The following is a 20,885-nucleotide window of genomic DNA, read 5'->3' on the forward strand; positions in this document are numbered from 1 at the left end:
CTTAAACACTCTGTCACACACAGTTTAATGTCATTGTGTAACGTATGCTCTACAATTCCTTATTCTCATAAGAAATAAGGCCCAATATTGGTTGGAGGAATATTGGGGGTGGAGGATTCCCAATTTCCTTTAGTTTGAGAATGATTACTAAAATGTATTGATTTGGCAGAGATGCACACAGTCTAAAGGAGAACTGGGTCTCAGTTTACTATTAATGATGGTGCTTTATTTCTTATTAGAATTTTAATTGTAGTTATATAAGCCTAGATAAGAAATTATGTTTGAAAAATAAATTATTTTCTTTGTTTATTTAAATGTGATTTTTTTTAAAAAAAGGATGATATCAAATGTGCCATATAGTATATTTATTTCAAAATAAACATAGCAGACTGTAAGAAATTAAATACAAATTCATCGGATTATTTTTTTTTATAAAATTTTTTATTGGGTTTTCACATTTTTTAAAGACAAACATACAGAAAAAACAAACAGACAAAAAATACACAAAAACAAAAAAGATATAAAGTTTCAAAAAACGAGAAAACTTTTCATAACCCTGGTCTCTGACTTCCCCCCACCCCCTCCCTTGTATCCCTATTCCCAGATTTAGATCAGCAAATTGTTATTTCTCAAAATCTTAACCAGCTCAATAATAGCCCTTTTATAAAAGAATACGATTGTTCTAAGCTGGATCTCAGTTTTCTTCCATCGATTTCCCATTTTATCTTTCATATTGGTCATATTAATTAATTTCCATTATCCTGAGTGTTGTTAAAATTGCATCTTTCCCTCCCCCCCATCCCCGATTTGCGTCCCTTCCCAATGTATGTCCAAAATATCAGTTCTTAGCCTGGGTTCCTCACGTCCGAGGCTCTCCCGTCTCTCACAGTCCCTCTCCGCCGGTCTTGTTGGTAATCCTTTATGTCGGTCCTCAAATCTCGAAGGAGATCTCTCACAGTCCATCCATAGTCTCTTACAAACAACTGCTGAAGAATTTCCACAAGGCATGGATCTTTCATATCATAGTCAAAGTCAAAGTCAAAGTCAATGTGGAGGCCCCAATTGTATTTCTTTATTCTAAATTCCTGTATTCCATAAACTTCCAGGGCCTCCACATTCGTCTTTTGCTTCCTTCGTAGATTTGTTGTAGGTTTAATCCAATAGTCTCCTTGCTTGTATTCCACAGATGTCAAATTCTTGTTAGTATCTTCCAGCTTTACTTTCTCTTTCTCTTGTTTTGTCTCCTTCTCTTTGACTTCAGATTCAGCTGTGAGTTGTTTCTCATTCCAGTCCTCCTTACAGTCAGCAGAGTTACTTGTTTCTGTATTGAAGGCCATTATATGTTTACCCATTTCTGAGATATGCTCTTGTAAGGTTCCCACCAGAAGGACCATCCTTTCGATTTCAGCCAGTACCTTTCCATTCACAGCCATTGTAATTCCACAGAGTTCCCCCTAGAGGGAATCTGGTTGTTTATCGTTACTTTCTCCAACAGTCCTCTTTCTTAATTTTATTACTTTGTTTCCAACAGTTTAAGTTCAATTGTAACACCTCTTAATCCAGAGGGCTCTTAAGTAGCAATTTTTCCTGTAAGCTGTATGTTTAGCAGCTTTGACAGCTGTCAAATTCTTTGCTTACAGGCTCCAAAGTAGGACGCTCCCGGGCCGGGGGGGGGGGTTGTTTACGACAAAGAAAGGAACTTCCAAAACTCCACTCTTCTGCACAAGATTGCTTTCTCCTTTTGCCAATCTTGGAAGTCAATATCTTTTCCAAACTCACCCTTTCCAGGGCAGGCTCTCCAGCTTAGTTCTTACGTCGTTGCTTTAACTCGTCTACAAGGTGAGGGTGCGGACTTCCTTTTAGCACACCCCCCGGTCGTCTCAAATTCAAAAGAAAAGTTCTTAGAGTCCAATTTCAATTTACTCACAGGTTGTTTTTTCAGCCGAATTTCAAGGAAGGAAGTCAGCGCTTTTCGGTCATGGCTCGCGGCTTCGCTCAGCAGGGGTAGCGATGGACTCTCAGTGCCGCGCCACCCCCCGTATCCCCTCCGCAGCCTTTAAAAAGGCTCTTTGCGAATCAGGGGGGGCGCTTAAGGCACCCGCCGAGTCTTCAGTCCGCAGGCTTCCGCGCCTGCGGTTTTAAGGGTCCCCGTGTCGCCGGCACGGCAAAGACCCGTCCCCTGCTGAGCCGATTCCCTCCGGAGCTCGGAGGGAATCCGCCATTCCCGGATCGCGCCAACCCCGGAAGTCCAAATTCATCGGATTTTTAACACCAAACTTTTTACAAGAAGAAATATGAGTGGAAATAAAACATTCAATTGCTGTTTCACTTTAACAGCAGAGAAGAGTACAGTAATTCTAGGATGGGAGGAAAGGACTTTTAGTTTAAGATAAGGGTTGAAGGTACTTTCTGAGTTGCTTATGCTTCACCTCCAGACGCCACAAGTAAAATAAGCTAAGTAGCTATTTTAATTCAACAGAATATTTATCACACTTGCCTACTTGCTCTGTTTATGATTTCTTTCTTTTTTTATTCTGATCTAATATACTGCCCTGGTGCCCATCTCATCTCTCTCTCTCTCTGAAACATTACAGTGGGTGACTAAATTGTAATAAAGGAAGCGTTGTATGTTGGGTGGTAGACATATCTATTAATTATATGAAGCAGAAGTTAAACCCAGGTCCTTTAACTTTTAAAAAATCCATATACATATATTTTTATATAGGCACATGTGTGTATTTTTATGTACATTAATGCTAATCTTCAATCAAAATTGTTTTTTATTTTAAAGAAAATGCAGTATATATATATTATTATTTATGTTTTTGAGCATTCTAAAAAATAACCACAAATGTATAGTGTGCAAGATACAATACCTCAACCACAAGTAAATGGAGAACTGGCATTTGCAGTGGGTCTGTGCACTTGTAGGCTCACACTGAATAGCATGCCTCCTTGACTTATTTATTGAGGTTTAGACTTACTTAATATTTTGAAGTCTTATGACCTCTGTAATAGTCTTCCTGTCCCTCTGGGCTTGTTTCAGATCACAGAAGGCTCCCTTTGGTTGAAATTTATCATCAAGAAATGGAGATGAATGTCTCAAGAGATTTTGGCTATTTGTTGAAGCAGGAATATTGAACATTAGTTATGAACTGCAAGTTGCCAGGCAGTCATATTTTTTGTTCCTTGGGTTCATCTCTCATGCCACACACACTCCATTTTCCCATATACAGTGGTGCCCCGCAAGATGAATGCCTCGCAAGACGGAAAACCCGCTAGACGAAAGGGTTTTCCGTTTTTGAGCTGCTTCGCAAGACGATTTTCCCTATGGGCTTGTTTTGCAAGACGAAAACGTCTTGCGAGTGTTCCGATTTTCCCCCGCTTCCCCCCTTTTTCTAAGCCGCTAAGCCGCTAATCCACTAATCCGCTAAACCTTTAATAGCCGCTAAGCCTTTAATAGCCGCTAAACCACTAATAGCCGCTAAACCGCTAATAGCGCTAATCCGCTAAGCCGCTAATAGGGTTGCTTCGCAAGATGAAAAAACCGCTAGACGAAGAGACTCGCGGAACAGATTAATTTCGTCTTGTGAGGCACCACTGTACAAGTGGTTTATTTTTGGATGTTATGTTAGTTGCTTGCTAATTACAGTGGTACCTTGGTACTCGAATGGCTTGGCTCCCGAACAAATTGGCTCCTGAACGTCACAAACCTGGAAGTAAGTTTTCCAGTTCACAAACTTTTTTGGAAGCTGAATGTCCAACGTGGCTTCCGCTTCAGTGCAGGAAGCTCCTGCAGCCAATCAGAAGCCACGCCTTGCTTTTTGAACAGTTTCAGGAATCGAATGGACTCCTGGAACGGATTAAGTTTGACAACCAAGGTACCACTGTATATATTTTTTTGAGTCGTTTTGTTATTTCACGTGATTATTTTGTATGCTTTTAAATATTTGGCAATGGATGATGGGATTCACTGAGAAAGAGAGGCTGGTGTCTATGATGGAGTTGACCATGCTTTCCCACACACCACTCTATAACTCAGGAGTGAGTAACCTGTGGTCTATGCCATCAATATGTTGCTTGACTCCATCTCCCATCATCCCTAACCATTGGCCATATTGATATGCCTGAAGGAAGTTGGAGGGCATAACTAACACCGATTCTAAAATTTATCAGATCTAAATTGTAATCTTAAACTATTCCATATAATACCCTATAGTTCCACTAGAAAAGAATAGTTAATACCAGGGATCTTTTGCATAAATTCATGGAGATTAGGTCTAAACATAGTCACTAGTCATGACTATATGAAACATCCAACTGTGGTAGCAATATGCCACTGAGTACTAGTTGCTAGGGAGTAAGAGTGTGAGAGAAAGTTGGTATTTGTGCCTGATTATGGGCTTCCCAGATGCATCTAGCTCTCCACTATAAGAAATGGGATGTTTGACTAGATGGATGTTGGTCTAAATTAGCAGGGCACTTTTGATGATCTTAGGTCATTAGGGTAATTCTGGCGTTTCCATGCACTCTGGTTTCTGTCACGGTGTTCTGTTGAGCCAGAAGTGGTTTAGTCATGCTGGCCACATGACCTGGAAAGCTGTCTGTGGAGAAATGACAGCTCCCTGAAAGCAAGATGAGCGCTGCACCCCAGCCTTTGACTGGACTTAACTGTCCAGGGGTCCTTTACCTTTTTTTTTACCTTTCTGACATTTGTGTTCAGAAATATCTATTAAAATTGGATGACTGCTTCTGTATATCCTCATTACAGAAACATAATCAAACATCACACATAAATGTACTGACAGAACAGGGCTTACAGAACAGGATGTCTAATCAGTATTTACAGCTTAATATTTTCACTTTTTTATACACTTTCATATTTCATATGAGTTAGGGATGAGTGGAAAATACACTTCTGAGAGCAACTCTGACTTCCTTGTTCCTCAGACTGTAAATAAGAGGATTTAACAAAGGTGGCAGGACAGTGTACAAGAGTGAAAGGCTTTTGTCTATGTCATGGAAATGGCTTTTAGGTTTCAAATACACAGTTATTCCAGAGCCATAAAACAACATCACTACCATGAGATGTGAGGAGCATGTTGAGAAGGCCTTTTGCCTCCCTTTCACAGATGACATCTTGAAAATGGTGGAGGCAATGCACATGTATGACATGAAGATCAATGCAAAGGGTATTAGTCCAAGTAAAGCTACCTCTACCAGAGCCATCTTCTCATTTATAGATGTATCTCCACATACAAGTTTGACCACAGCAGGGAAGTCACAGAAGAAGTGGTTAATTTCTTTGGCATCACAGAAATAAGAGGTGAACACCAGGAAAGTCTGCCCGAGTTGCACTGGAATGGCAGCTAGCCATGAAGCTGCAACCAGCCCAAAACACACTCTACTGCTCATAATCAGGGTGTAATGCAGGGGCCGGCAAATGGCAACATAGCGGTCATATGCCATGGCCACCAAGAGGAAGCACTCTGCTGCCCCTGTGATGAGGAAGCCGCACATTTGAAAGGCACAACCAACAAATGAAATAGTTTTGTCCTTTGATAGGAGATTTTCAAGCATCTTGGGAATAATGACTGATGTGCAGCAGATCTCTAGATAGGACAAGTTTCTGATAAAGAAATACATGGGGCTGTGGAGTGCCTGGAGGCCAGTGTGACAGCTATTATGAGGATGTTCCCAATCAGGGTCAAAACATAGATGCTTAGGAAAATGGAGAAGAACAAACCCTCCAGACCTGGCAGATCAGAGAATCCCAGTAGCAGGAAGCTATTCACATGCTCTTGTTGACTCTCATTTGTAAATCTGAGAAAAACAGAAAAAGTCTTTATGATATCAACGTGAGAGACCCAGCATATTTCTAAAGGAAATGGTTCCAGATAATCAACGGTCCTCTCCAGAGCGGATTTGCAAAGATATACAAGAGTTGCAGAAGGAATCAGCAAAAAAAAATATATTCCTTTCCCTTCTGTTAGTGGCAGCATTTCAAGAACAAAATCTAGTTTATGGAATTCTGGATCTAACTGAATAAATTGCTAGGAATTTGGCAGTCTTAATTATTGTAACTGAGTCTATTAGTGTGATTTTCTCTGACGACACTGATGGTGACTAGGGGCTCATTTTTGAAGGCTCTGATATTTGAGATTTGGAGAGAGATAGTGCATTACTAATTAATTAATTAATTAATTAATTTATATGCGACCCTTCACCTGAGGATCATAGGGTACCTTACACTATAAAGCAAGAAAATATATAACATAATAACAAACGAAACAATGCTGCCTGCCCCCTGCCCCCAGTTTAAAAAGCCATGGATTGTTTTAATTAGCCAAAGACTCAAGATAAGAGAAATGTTTTCATCTAGCACCTAAAGATATGTAATGAAGGTGCCAGGTGAGTAGGAAAGGTAAGGGAGTTGGCTCTGGTTGTATATATCAGAGGTGGGGAACCTGCAGCCCTTCAGGTACTGCTACTTCCCTCTTCCCTGATGCTTTGCCATGCTGACTTGGAATGATGGGAGTTCGAGTACAACATGATCTGGAGGCCCACAGGTTCCACAACTCTGGCATATATAAACTAAACAGACATTACAGAGACCACAAGTTTCCAGTACTCTCTCTTTGGAAACCTGAAAGTTTAAAAGATTCATTGTTGTATAACAAAGGAAGAAGTTTTTGAATACTGGAAGAGGAAATCAATGTTCCTTTTCTTCCTTCCAGAAAGAACCCAGTATAGTGAGCTATGTATGGTTTATAACTTCATTGAGAACTACCCACCCCAACTCTAAGCCATGATACTATGTTTTTGCTCAAGCAGACCAATTGCCCCATTCCACCTCCCAATAACACCCGCAGTATTCCAGACATCTTAGAAACTGAGCATAGGTCCTTGTTGGGTTATTATTTAAACTTTTCCCCCTTTTGATTTAGACACTAATATATGTGTGCCTATATGGTAGCTCGTAGAAGTATGAAAGCATTGGCTTCTGTTTACTGTGACCTTATTTTGAAACTGATAAGTACAGGGCCACCGGTATTTCGTATTAGAAGAACACAATTGTTCCTAATATTTTCTAATATACCACAAAATATTCATAGATATTTTTTACATGGAGTGTGAACAAAAGAATGTGTTAAGTACCTCTATCCCAGATGAATGAGGAATTGAAGTTTATGGAAGGTCCAATTTCTATTATTCGTTGGTCCTGGAAGAAAGCTGTACCTTTTCCATTCTTTTCCAATATTCATGATATTTGGCCTACATTTTCTTAGTTGCTTGTGTAATTTCTGCATCTGATGGTTTTACATTTCTCGTTTCAGCAACAAAAGGAAGTCTCCCCTTGACTGTTATTTATTCTTGGGGAAAATAGGTGGCCTTGTAATAATTTATTAGCAGTGGTTTCAGAGAGATTGCCAATTATTAGTTATGAACTCCAGTGAGAGTTCAGGCAAACAAAATGAACTTAGACTGAAATAACATGGGAATGTTGCATTATTAAGGGAAATTCCTGAAGATGGTCCTTTGGACAATACACATAATGTGGTCACACAATTTCATTTCTCACTATTTGCTTGGGGATTCTCAGCTGAACTGGCACACTAATTTCATTCTGAAACACTCTGTTTCGGTGGGATTCTGTCAGATTCTATAATGACCCCACCAGTATATTTTGAGTATAGACGTGTTCTTAAAAAGTTTAAGGTTGGAAGATTTTCAACTTCTCTGCCATTTTGTTCAAACTTCATGTGCATTAGGAAGGGAAAAACAAAAAAATGAAGATATAAAAAGAAAGAAACAATTGGATTGAAATTGAAAATCAAGTTTTGTACAGGGAAAGGAATAGGAATTTGTGTATTGGAACATCCTGCAAACCAGGAATGGGGAACCTGTGGATACCAGATGTTGATGGACTTCAACTTGGAGCTGCTCCATTAGCATGGTCAATGGTCATGGATTATGGGAGTTGGAGTCCAACAACACAAAGAAAACCACAGGTTCTTTATCCTTCCTGTATACCACACTTGATTGAGATATTTATACTGTGGCATTGTACTATTTTTTTCTGTTTGCTATACATCAATACAAGAAGTGCTACGGATGACATTGTATAACCACACATTTAAAAAATCACTCATAATTTTTATTTTTTTGCATGCATTCAGTTTTATTTATAATCATGGAGAAGACCACCAATCCTGATTCTACTAAGGCAGGCTTCCTCCACCTCGGCCCTCCAGATGTTTTTGGCCCACAACTCCCATAATCCCTAGCTTGCAGGACCAGTGGTCAGGGATGATGGGAATTGTAGTCTCAAAACATCTGGAGCGCCAAGGTTGAGGAAGCTTGTACTAAGGTCACATACCAGATACACTCTTGTAAATGTGCATATTCTCAAGCTCCACATACAAACCTCACTGAAAATGTGCATATGCCCATGCCCTACTGCCAAGCTCTGGATCCTCCTAGCCCTGAAGTTTATCCTCCTGATATTACTGCCTCTTCACCTACCGTCTCTGCGTGAGTAATGAGAGAGCATGGAGAAAGACAGTAACCTCCACAAGCATTATCCCCTCTCCCTTTAAAAGTTGTGGTGCCTGTTGGTCCCAGAGGAAGAAGCAATCCAAAGGATAGTGAAAACAGTGAAATAGGAAGAGGATGAATTCTTGAAAGGAACCTTAGCAGAAACTTCTTACCAAAATACCCATAAAGCCTGGAACCGATGTTGTTTGGAAAAAGCTTTGGATAACTATTTAGCTTTGAACCCCTAACTCACAAAATGGCCTTCTAAAATCTTCCCCGTGGCCTTCCTGAAAGATTCCTTCACATCCTTGTTTCTCAGGCTATATACAAGGGGGTTAATTAAAGGGGGAAGGACTGTATAAAAAAGAGAAAATATTTTGCTAACGTTTCTCATTGCTTCAGTTTTTGGTATCACATATACAATGATTAATGCCCCATAGAACATGGAAACAACAATCACATGAGAAGAACAGGTGGAAAAGGCCTTCTGCTTCCCAGTGGTGGATGGGATTTTTAAAATGGCAGCAATAATATATATGTAGGAGATCACAGTCAAAAGAAAAGGGGGAAAACTGAACAAGAAACCAAGGATTAGGATGAAATATTTCACAAGCCTGGTGTCACTGCATGAGATTTTAACCAATGAAAGAGATTCACAAAAGAAATGATCAATTTCATTGGAACCACAGTACCGTAGTTGCCATATCAAGACCAAGATTATGGTGATCGCTACAATGCTGTTGATCCAAGAGCAACTGGCCAGCTGGATACAGAGTTTACCATTCATAAGAGTTGCATAATATAGGGGTTTGCATATGGCTAAGTAGCGGTCATAAGACATCACAGAAAGCAGATAACATTCTGTTCCAATCAGGAAAGCAACAACAAAAAATTGTGTGTGACATCCTTTAACAGAGATGGTTTTGTCTCCTGTCAGAAGACTGGTCAGCATCCTGGGCAGGGTGGTTGAGCTGTAGGCTGCTTCCAAAAAAGACAAATTTCCCAGGAAGAAGTACATAGGTGTGTGCAGGTGATGATCAGTCACTATGAGAAAGACCATGAGGATATTGAAAGCAATTGTCAAAATGTAGATCCCCAGAAACACAAGGAACAGAAAGATGTGCAGATGAGGGAGATCTCCAAACCCCAGAAGAATGAACTCTGTGATTTCACTCAGGTTTCTCTGCATTGTGTATTATCATCAAATGCTACATTCTGAAAGATAATTGGAAAGTGATATGAAAGTGATAGGCATTATACAATAGTTGAGTAACACTGAGTGAAGTAATGGAAGGGAGAAAGATTCCATCAACCAAGTCTCTGAAAAAAATTACACCTCTCCTGGGAAGACATGTGAACTAATGCTAGTGTACTGGAAGAAGCAATGATCACCATTGTCAAAGTAATGATTCTTCAAAATTAACTTTGTTGGACTGGTCATGTTGTGCTGATGCCTGATTATTATACGATATACGATATGATATATGATATCTTTATTGTCATTGTCCCTTGCGGAACAATGAAATTGAAAACTACATAAAACTACTACAAAACTACATAAAACTACTACAAAACTACATAAAACTACTACAAAACTACATAAAACATTCAAAACCCCCTAAAAACTCTAAAACCCCATTTTAAAATACACTATACTACTATTGTCTTCCAAAGCAACTACTCTACTCTGAACTTTAAAAGGTAGGCATGATGCTGGTGGTCAACAAAAGAGTTTGAACAGCTCTCTCAGGGCAAATATTAAAAAATGTAGTATAAACATTGACAACTGAGAAACACTGGCCTGCGAGCGCTCCAATTGGAGAACAGCCTTTACCAAAGGTGTGATGTGTTTTGAATTACAGATGTGTTTTGAAGACACTCGAACTCAGGACAAAAGGGAGAAAAGCACTAAGAGGAAGGCACACTTGGCAAACTCTCACCATTATCAACTCCCACCCAGAAACCTATGTCCCCACAGTGGAAGGACATGCGGATCCAGAATTGTCCTCCACAGTCACTTACAAACTCACTTTTAAAACTGTGTCTGTGGAAGACAATCTTACTCGGCTACAAGTGATTGCCAAAGAAGAAGAAGAAGGAAGGAAGGAAGGGAGACCTAGTTGATTGTTAATATAGGCCACAACTTTACTGAGAAAACACAAGTAACACTGGTGCCTGACCAGTAAATGGGACACAGCATCACAAGTTTCCTCTCATTATACCATAATGTTAATTTATTGCTTTTATCTGAATGACTGCATTTTGAACAAGAAGGCAGCATGCTGAATTTAGTAGGGGTACTCAGTGGGAAAAAATAGAGCAACTGTGGGCTAGCAGGCTGCTTGATAGAATCTTGATTTAATTTTGATGCAATGCTTTGTACAATTGAACAATGGAGGAAAAAATATGAGAAATCTAGGAATGCTGAAGGATCATCCTTATCCACACTTCCTGAACTAATACATGGATCAGGACATACATAATCCTTTGGATTCCATATTTTTCTGAATTGTACAATATCATTTTCAGCTATGAAAATAAAGTCATAAAAATACCTGAAGGCATTAAAATTGGTATTTCCAGATAACATGTATTTAAAAATGCATACGTACATTGTAATACATATTTAAACCTATTTCATTTTTATTGTAAAAGAGGGTGGGGACTATGAAGGACCACACAGAAATAATCAACTTTGAAAATAAGACCATAGCATAAAGAATTCCAAAATCCTAAGAGAGAATTAAGTGAGGGGAAAAATGAGAAGTATATCATTAACTTAAATATAATTTGGTGGTCTTCTGAATTTGGCTGTCTTGATGTTTGATATTGGTTTCATCTGGAAAAATTGATAGAGAAATGCACTTTAGTCAATTTGGGGATTATAGAGCTTTGTATATTGAGCAATGGCAGATAAGCACTGAGATGGAATATGCAGCTTCCATCTTGGCAGAAGTAAGGCGACTGGGGGACTTGAGTTCTGAGCTGGCTGATGGATTTAGTTTTTCTACTTGGGAACCTATTGTAGGAATAACTGTTGTTGCTGTCTTGGATATTTTGTTTGTATATATGCAACCACAGCCAGTGTGGTGTAGTGGTTCGTAATCTGGGGAACCGGGTTCGCGTCTCCGCTCCTCCACATGCAGCTGCTGGGTGACCTTGGGCTAGTCACACGTCTCTGAAGTCTCTCAGCCCCACTCACCTCACAGAGTGTTTGTTGTGGGGGAGGAAGGGAAAGAAGAATGTTAGCCGCTTTGAGACTCCTTAAAGGGAGTGAAAGGCGGGATATCAAATCCAAACTCTTCTTCTTCTTCTTCTAAACCAGCCTTTAGTGCCCATGACTAAATTAACCTATGGATTTCAGTGGGAAGTCATCAGTGGTCTCCCAACCAAAGAAAACAGAGAACATTCAGTGCAGCCTCATACTTCTAACTACTGAATAAAGTGAGGAATTGAGAACCACACGTTAATTGCAAATTTTAGTTCCTGCAGATGATCAGCACTGAATACAAATACCTATATTGTGAAGGAATGAGGAGCTGAAGTTTGCATTGAGTGCAATTTCTGAGCTGCTGTTCTTGGGAGCAAGTTGTAGAGGACGTTTTCTTTTATGTCCATCTTCACAGACCTGATTGGAAGTTTCTTTCTCTATAGCTGCTTTATTTATTTTAGCATCCCATGGCATGCTTCTCAGGGTTTATCAGAAAGAAACAGTCTCTAGATGGTTGTTATATATTATTATAAATCAAAGGTAAACATACTGAGAGATAGGGACTAATTGTCAGAGAGGGAACATTAGCTTGAAATCTAGACCAAACTCACATGGGGATCTTGCATCCCTGGTGTCAGATGTGGGGCACTTTGGGGACTTCCATTCTTAGAAATGTTCTTTAATGAATACTCAGATTTTGTCAAGGGAAATAAAGCCCTAACTATTTTCCTTCTGCAGATGTTGATTTGGCCACTTAAATAGTAAGACTATTTGAGTGGGATTGGTGTTACTCTATTTTTTTTTTAGTTAGCCTTGTGTGGAATGTATTGAAGTACCTTTGTGGGGGTCAGGGGGCAGTCAGGTGGAGGGGACTCCCTGGTTCTGAATGGGTTAACTGTTCCCCTGAAGGACCAGGTGCACAGCCTGGGAGTCATTTTGGTTTCACAGCTGTCCATGGAGGTGCAGGTCAAGTCTGTGTCCAGGGCAGCTGTCTACCAGCTCCAACTGATTCACAGGATGAGACCCTACCTACCCGCAGACTGTCTCACCAGAGTGGTATATTCTCTAGTTATCTCCCACTTGGACTACTGCAATGTGCTCTACATGGGGCTACCTTTGAAGGTGACCCGGAAGCTACAACTAATCCAGAATGCTGCAGCTAGACTGGTGACTGGGAGTGGCCACCAAGACAATATAATACTGTTCCTGAAAGACCTACATTGGCTCCCAGTACATTTTTGAGCACAGTTCAAAGTGTTAGCACTTTTAAAGCCCTAAGGGGCCTTGGCTTCTCCACCCCCGTCGTTCAGCCCGGACAATGAGTTCCAGCTGCAAGGGTCTTCTGGCAGTTCCCTCACTGTGAGAAGTGAGGTTACAGGGAAACAGGCAGAGGATCTTCTGGGTAGTGGCTCCTGCCCTGTGGAACGCCCTCCCCTCAAATGTCATGGAAATAAAAACTATATGGTTCTTAGAAGACATCTGAAGGGAACCCTGTACAAGGATTTTTTTTTAATGGAATAATAATAATAATTTATTATTTATACCCTGTCCATCTAGCTGGGTTTCACCAGCAACTCTGGGCGGCTCCCAATAGAATATTAAGAACACGATAAAACATCAAACATTAAAAACTTCTCTAATGTCTAATGTTTTACAACTTATTATGTGCTGTAAGCTGCCCAGACTGGCTGAGGAAACCCAGCAGATGGGTAGGGTATAAATAATAAAATTCTTATTCTTATGTTCGTGGACAAATGCCGGCTTCCTCAGCCAGAAAGCGAGATGAGTGCCAAAACCCCATAGTCACATTTGACTAGACTTAACTGTTCAGAGGTCCTTTACCTTTCTTTTTTTAAAACCTCATGCAATTAGGAATCCTGAAATTTATGCTGTTAAGACACCTAATCATGTGAAAGGACCCCTATGCACATACAGTTGCACATTTGCAGATTCGTTGTAGTCCTCCAAATGAAGTTACATAATTCAGTCTCCACCTCCCCAGAATGATACTGATTGGTGAGCGAAAATCGGCTACTGACCATAGTTTCTTACAGCAGATGACCATTGTGAAACAAGTGAGAGGGAAATGATCTTATACTGTAAATAAGGCAAATGGAATTCAAAATGGTATTTCGAAATGGGAGGAAGTCATGGAACAACTTTTATAACTTATTCAAATAACTTTTATTGCTGGAAAATGTGTAATGGAGAACAGAATGTAAACTTTATTAGAAACCCCCCAAGTTCCTGCATGATCCTGTTCCTAAGGGGCACAAAGAAGTCTGAGATATGCCTCTGAAATCAGTCTGCACATACTATAGACAGATGATATCTGTGGGCGGAAAATGGTGAGAGTAAGAGAGACTGGATATTTTCCACACTTCGGTATTTTTTAAATGCTTAATCAGAAATGTTTTGGGAAATGAAAGGAAATTAACCTCTTTTAGAAAAAATATTTTATATTATTTTCTTCTTCATTTGAACGGTTGGGTGTGTAAGAACCACTAGACCCATCCACGTTTCCATCTCTTTTTTGATTTCATATTGTTTCATTAAGAAATTTCAGCTATGTTGATGACAGGAAAATTCCCTTGGAGTACAACTCATGATTGGGGGCTCCTTTCATGAACAGATTGGTGTTCATGGAATAGTACATATAGCAAAATAAGGGAGGCAATTTCAGCTCTGTTTCACAGGTCACAAATCAGCCTCTAACGTCACATACCAGCATGCAAAAGTAACACATATGCACATACTCTTGTAGATGTGCATATTCTCAAGCAACACATACAAACTTCATTGCAAATGTGCTATGCCCTACTGCCAAGCTCTGGATCCTCCTGGCTCTGCAGTTTGTCCTCCTGCTATTGCTGTCTATTCACTTGCCATCTCTGAGTGAGTAATGAGAGAGCATAGAAAAGGGCAGTAACCTTCACAAGCATTACCCCCTCTCTCTTTCAAAGTTGTGGTGCCTGTTGGTCCCACAGGAAGAAGCAATCCAATGGGTAGTGAAAACATTTACATAGGAAGAGGATGAATTCTTGAAAGGAACCTCAGTAGGAACGTCTTTCTCGGATACCCATAAAGCCTTGAACCGATGTTGCCTGGCAAAAGGCTTTGGATAACAATTTAGTTCTGAACCCCTAATTCAGAAAATGGCCTTCTAAAATCTTCCCCGTGGCCTTCCTGAAAGATTCCTTGACATCCTTGTTTCTCAGGCTATATACAAGGGGGTTAACTAAAGGCGGAAGGACTGTGTAAAAAAGAGAAAATATTTTGTTAAGGTCTCTCATTCCTTCAGTTTTTGGTGTCACATATACAATGATTAATGCACCATAGAACAGGGAAACAACAATCACATGAGAAGAACAAGTGGAAAAGGCTTTCTGCCTTCCAGTGGTGGATGGGATTTTTAAAATTGAATCAATAATATATATGTAGGAAATCAGGGTCAAAAGAAAAGGGGGAAAACTGAACACAAAAGTCAGGATTACACTGATATACTTCACAAGGCTGGTATCACTGCATGAGATATTGACCAATGCAAGAGAGTCACAAAAGAAATGATCCATTTCATTGGAATTACAATACTTTAGTTGCAACACCAGGATCAAATATATAGAAGTAAACAAAATGCTATTAATCCAAGAGGCACTGGCCAGCTGGATACACAGCTTACCATTCATAAGAGTTGCATAATAGAGGGGTTTGCATATAGCTAAGAAACGATCATAAGACATCACAGAGAGCAGATAACATTCTGTGCCAATCAGGAGATCAAAGAAATATAATTGTATATGACATCCTTTAAAAGAGATGGTTTTGTCTTCGGTCAATAGACTGGTCAGCATCCTGGGCAGTGTGGTTGAGCTGTAGGCTGTCTCCAGAAAAGACAAATTCCCCAAGAAGAAGTACATGGGTGTGTGCAGGTGATGGTCGGTCACTATGAGAATGACCGTGAGAATATTGAAAGTCATTGTCAATATGTAGATCACCAGAAAAACAAGGAACAGGAAGATCTGTAGATGAGGGAGCTCCCCAAATCCCAGAAGAATAAACTCAGTAATTTCACTCTGGTTTTCCTGCATTATAGTTGTCATCAAATGTGTATAACAAAGTTATATCATATCCTGAAATACAACTGAAACATAAGATAAGTAAAAGGTATTTGTAGTCATGAATTTTACAGATACCACTGAAGGAAAATGTGGAGAAAGTGCAGTATGACTCAGGGATGTTTTGCAGGCTATAACATTTCTGAAAGCTCATAATGCTAAAATGCCCGTGGAGTGAACAAAAGTTGCTCAAAAGCATACCAGCATGAATATATAAATAGGTACCACTGTGGCAGGAAGGTAAATTGTGTCTCTGTGTGCTCTGGCTTCTGCCACAGTGTTCCATTGTGCCAGAAGCAGTTTAGTCATGCTGGCTACATGACCCAGAAAAGCTGTCTGTGGACAAATGCTGGCTTTCTTGGTCTGAAAGCGGAGATGAGCACCACACCCCACAGTCAAATTCGACTGGACTTAACCGTCCTGGGGTCCTTTACCTTACTGCACTCCAGCCTAATCGGAACATGTTGCATTTAGCAGGAATACTTATTGGTATACTGGTAAAATACTCATAGAGGCTTGCAGGCAACTTGATAAAATCATGACGGAGAGGGAGGAAAATCGTGAAATCTATACATACAGGGGAAACAACCTTATTCGCAGTTACTGGACTAAAACAGGGATCAGGACATAAGTATACTTTGGAGTTCATAATTTACTGAATTTTGTAATACAGAAAATAAATGAATGTACCAAACTGCATTAAAATGTCTAATCTTTAGAATACGTGTAGAAATGCATACATTAAAAATATCTATTTCAGTTTATCTTGTGAGGTAGATGTATTTAATTGCAAATTTTCATACAGTATTCTTTTATTAAATGCAAATGAATGTGATATTGACATATAGTATCACAGGAATAGCCATTCTTATTTTTGCCTTCAGTGCTCTACTGGTATATATGTAAATAAATCAATGGTCATATTAGGAATGGGGGGGGATCAATTCAGTTCACATTGAAAGGCAAGCATACACAATTTGTAGTTTCTGAAACAATGCATGGATCAAAACACAGCCATGCATTGAAATTTGCACTTCTCTGGATCTTGCAATAATACAGTTCTCCAGCCAAGTCATATTTCTAAAAATGCATATACATGGGGAAAGTGTTCATATAAATCCATATATTCATGAAATAATAAGCAAAAATGTGTTCCATTAGGGGGAACTGATTTGTAAAAATAAGTATCTTAGGCAAATTTGCATACAAATATATGCATATTTTGAGATATTTGTACTAAAATCCTAGTGAACTTTTATGAGGACTTAGAAGAATTTCAGAAACCAATGTGGGAATTTGGAAAACTGACCTTCGAAGTGGGAAAATGGCAACTTGAGAGAAGCCAAAATTCACAGATTTGCTCATCCCAAATTCCAACTGGCCATTGGTTAGATCCAGATTAAGTGAATTGAATTTAGTTCCCATTGAAAACTATGGATCTTATTAAGCCATGATAAGTTTGACCCATTGATTTCAGTGGAGGAGTCTACCCCAAAAGCCTCCAAATCTTTCTCAAACAAAGAAAATGAAAGCATTCAGTGCTGTCACAGCTTTGTTACTCAAAGCAAGCAGTTCACAAACACTCATTTATCACGGCGCTTCAGTTCCTGCAAATAACTTGCACTGAGTGTCATTACCTCTCTCATGAATGAAGTTTCTTGTAAGCTCAATTTCGAGCAACTTTTGGTCTTGGGAGCAAGATGTGCACTGTGTCTTCTATAAGCATCTCAATAGACAAAGCTTGCCTTCCCATAATTTCTGAATTCTGTTTAGTCTGCTATGGCTTGTTTCACATCTTAGGCTATATATATATATATAGAGAGAGAGAGAGAGAGTGTTTCTATTTTATTATTATGTATTATTAAGCATAAAAGGTAAATATCTTGAGAGATGCAATAATAATCTGAGAGGGAATGTAGGTTTCAAAGCTAGACGGAAGCCACACGGGGATACTGCAGGCCCATAGTCACAGAAGTAGGACACTGTGGGGATTTCCCTCATTCAGAAATATTCCCACTCCTTTCCTAAATGTTCAGAGTAATTCTTCTTTTAAGTACTACCTCTTTTACTTTTACTTAATTATAAGGAGCAGGGAAGGCATTTGGGCAATATACAGCTTAAGGCCTCATTGAAAAGTAAGGCAATAGATGTCGTATTGACCTACTGTTTTTAAAGTGAATTGTTCATAAGGGTATGTGCTTTTCGTTTCATTAGACCTTTTGGCAGTGCAGTGCATCCTACTTTTTATGTTTTAATTTTTACCCACATACTGGGTAAAATGAATTTTTGACATGCCTAGTGCAACTGTGGTCATTGACCCAGACCAACTTGTAGCTGAAACCAGAAACAATATGTAAACGAACACAAAGCCATCCTTTTAAATTCACTCTTCTCTGAATTTTGCAGTGCAGTTCTCCAGCCAATTAATCTGCACACAACTGCATACACTGAGATAAAGTGTGTATTGGGGAAGATAAAATACATAATGTATTATATTAGGAAAAAATGCCTGAAAGAAATCAGTAAATTCGCAAACAGAAATGTGTATCTCTGGAGAAACGTGCATCAAAAGGCTTCCATTAGGATTCCCCTCCCCCCACTCAGAAATTGCTGCAGGTGTGAAGAACTGGATTTAAGATTGGAAATATGAAAAAATAAGAGAAACCAAAACTGGTAGATTCATCTATATCTATCTACAACTGAACCATGGTAGGGGATAAGGAACCAAGAGAAGTGAAACTGGCAGATCCGTTTATCCCTAGACATCCATAGGATTTATTTTACTTTATTCATTTATTTCAAAAGATGTACATACTGCTGGATTGCATTAAAATCTCAAAGTGGTTTTCAGCAAGAATGAAAACTAAAATTATCAGTAAAAACAGATAACTATTTAAAACTTTTTTTAAAAGTAAAAGCAGCAGTATACTAAAATCCAAATTAAAATCCACATGCCTGGATATATTGGCCTAAAGAAAAATGTTTTTGGCAGGTGCAAAAAAAAAAAAGTACAGTAAAGGCACTTGCCTTAAGTCAATAGGCAGAGAGTTCAAAAGTGTGCATGGATCTTATGAAGCATTTTTAGCAGGCCCAGTTTTACTGACTGATGCAGTTAACTGGACATAGATGGAGTAAGGTGATATCACAGTTCAATTTATCCCAAGCTTTATGTAGCTACAGCTTGAAGTAGGCCTGGTAGCAAATTGGCAAGCAGTGCAGGTTCTGAGCAGAGGTGCTATATGTTGATAGGGTAGATATTAAGTTGCATTGCAGAGAACCTCTGGAAAAAAAACTCCATCAATGCTTCTCTTCAGATGTAGCACTGAAACCATTGTAACACTATACCTCCAATTACAATTACTCAGAGTCAATCCAAGAGGATACCAGCATCCGAAGAGACATCAAGAAGCACAAGCAAAGTCCCACTCCCCCCATTAACTCTCTGTGCCAATTTCTTAAATATATATGGCCACAGTGAACAGTTACACTGAAACGGATGCTTGAAATCAGGCATTGGCAAACACAGCCCTCCAGCTGTTTTTGGAGTACAACTCCCACTATCCTTAGTTAACAGGACCAGCGGTCAGGGATGATGGAAATCTAATCCCAAAACATCTGGAGGGCTGAGTTTGCCTATGCCTGCTTGAAAGTAACTTTCAAGCAAAAACTTTCAACTTCCATGACTTCACTCACGCAACTAATTTGTATAATTTCTTGCTCTCACATGATAATGTCAGAACCTGAACAATCAGACATTTTTCCTCCACACCCATACAGCTTTATTTCTTGGAAGAAATGAGCTATCAGTATTTGGAACCAAGAGGCACAAATTTCCCTTCCAAAATTTTCCAGCAACCTTTCTCAGAGCCTCTTTGACATCTTTATTTCTCAGGCTATATATGAGGGGGTTAATTAAAGGAGGGAGGACCATGTAAAGTAGTGGAAAGATTTTGTTAAGGTCTCTAATGGTTTCATTTTCTGGTTTGAAATATGCAATGAATATTGACCCATAGAAGATAGAAACAACAATGATGTGAGAAGAACAGGTGGAAAAGGCCTTCTGCTTCCCAGTGGTGGATGGGATTTTTAAAATGGCTGCAACGATATATATGTAGGAGATAAGGGTCAAAAGAAAAGGAGGAAAACTGAACACAAAAGCCAGGATTAGAATGACATATTTCACAAGGCTGGTGTCACTGCATGAGATTTTAACCAATGAAAGAGATTCACACAAAAAATTATCAATTTCATTGGAACCACAATAATGTAGTTGTGATATCAAGACCAAGCATATGGTGACCAACACAAGGCTGTTCATCCAAGAGCAACTGACCAGCTGGATACAGAGTTTACCATTCATAAGAGTTGCATAATATAGGGGTTTGCATATGGCTAAGAAACGATCATAAGACATCACAGAGAGCAAATAGCTTTCTGTACCAATCAGGAGAGCAACAACAAAAAATTGTATGTGACATCCTTTAACAGAGATGGTTTTGTCTCCTGTCAGGAGACTGGCCAGCATCTTGGGCAGAGAGGCTGAGCTGTAGACTGCTTCCAAAAAAGACAGATTCCCCAGGAAGAAGTACATAGGTGTGTGCAGATGGTGATCAGTCACTATGAGAAAGACCATGAGGATATTGAAAGCAATTGTCAAAATGTAGATCCATAGAAAAACAAGGAACAGAAAGATGTGCAGATGAGGGAGATTCCCAAATCCCAGAAGGATGAACTCTGTGATTTCACTCAGGTTTCTCTGCATTGTGGTTGACATCAAATGCTACATTCTGAAAGATAATGGGAAAGTGATATGAAAGTGATAGCCATTTTACAATAGTTAAGTACCACTGAGTGAAGAAATGGAAGGGAGAAAGATTCCATCCACGGTGTCTCTGGAAAAAAAATGCACATCACCTGTATTATTTATGCAAATTGATTTTCTCTGGAGTTAGAGATCTGACGGGGACAAACCTTGCTTTGCTGAGCTCGTATTTTGCACAATTTGTATACGGTGTCTGTTT

General features: G+C 39.4%; 3 protein-coding genes and 2 pseudogenes across 5 annotated transcripts in view; all 5 read right to left on the reverse strand.

The window, feature by feature from the left end:
* Positions 1-20,885, reverse strand: part of LOC309516597 (vomeronasal type-2 receptor 26-like) — a gene marked incomplete at both ends in the record, with an annotated part of 367,451 nt that overhangs the window by 228,474 nt on the left and 118,092 nt on the right. The window lies entirely within an intron of this gene.
* On the reverse strand, positions 4,894-5,815 carry LOC309517517 (olfactory receptor 10A5-like; annotated as a pseudogene). Its single transcript has one exon. The product of its transcript is annotated as an olfactory receptor 10A5-like (transcript).
* On the reverse strand, positions 8,783-9,727 carry LOC309517518 (olfactory receptor 2AP1-like; the record flags this gene model as incomplete). Its single annotated transcript, XM_082196744.1, has 1 exon — positions 8,783-9,727. The coding sequence occupies one exon, from the start codon at positions 9,725-9,727 to the stop codon at positions 8,783-8,785; it is 945 nt and encodes a 314-aa protein (XP_082052870.1).
* On the reverse strand, positions 14,893-15,837 carry LOC309517519 (putative olfactory receptor 2W6 pseudogene; annotated as a pseudogene). Its single transcript has one exon. The product of its transcript is annotated as a putative olfactory receptor 2W6 pseudogene (transcript).
* On the reverse strand, positions 19,613-20,626 carry LOC309517520 (olfactory receptor 2AP1-like; the record flags this gene model as incomplete). The annotated part of the gene is made up of 1 exon (XM_082196745.1): positions 19,613-20,626. The coding sequence occupies one exon, from the start codon at positions 20,624-20,626 to the stop codon at positions 19,613-19,615; it is 1,014 nt and encodes a 337-aa protein (XP_082052871.1).

The sequence above is a fragment of the Podarcis vaucheri genome (genome assembly GCF_965113315.1).
Source record: "Podarcis vaucheri genome assembly, chromosome: 13".
NCBI lineage: Eukaryota > Metazoa > Chordata > Lepidosauria > Squamata > Lacertidae > Podarcis > Podarcis vaucheri.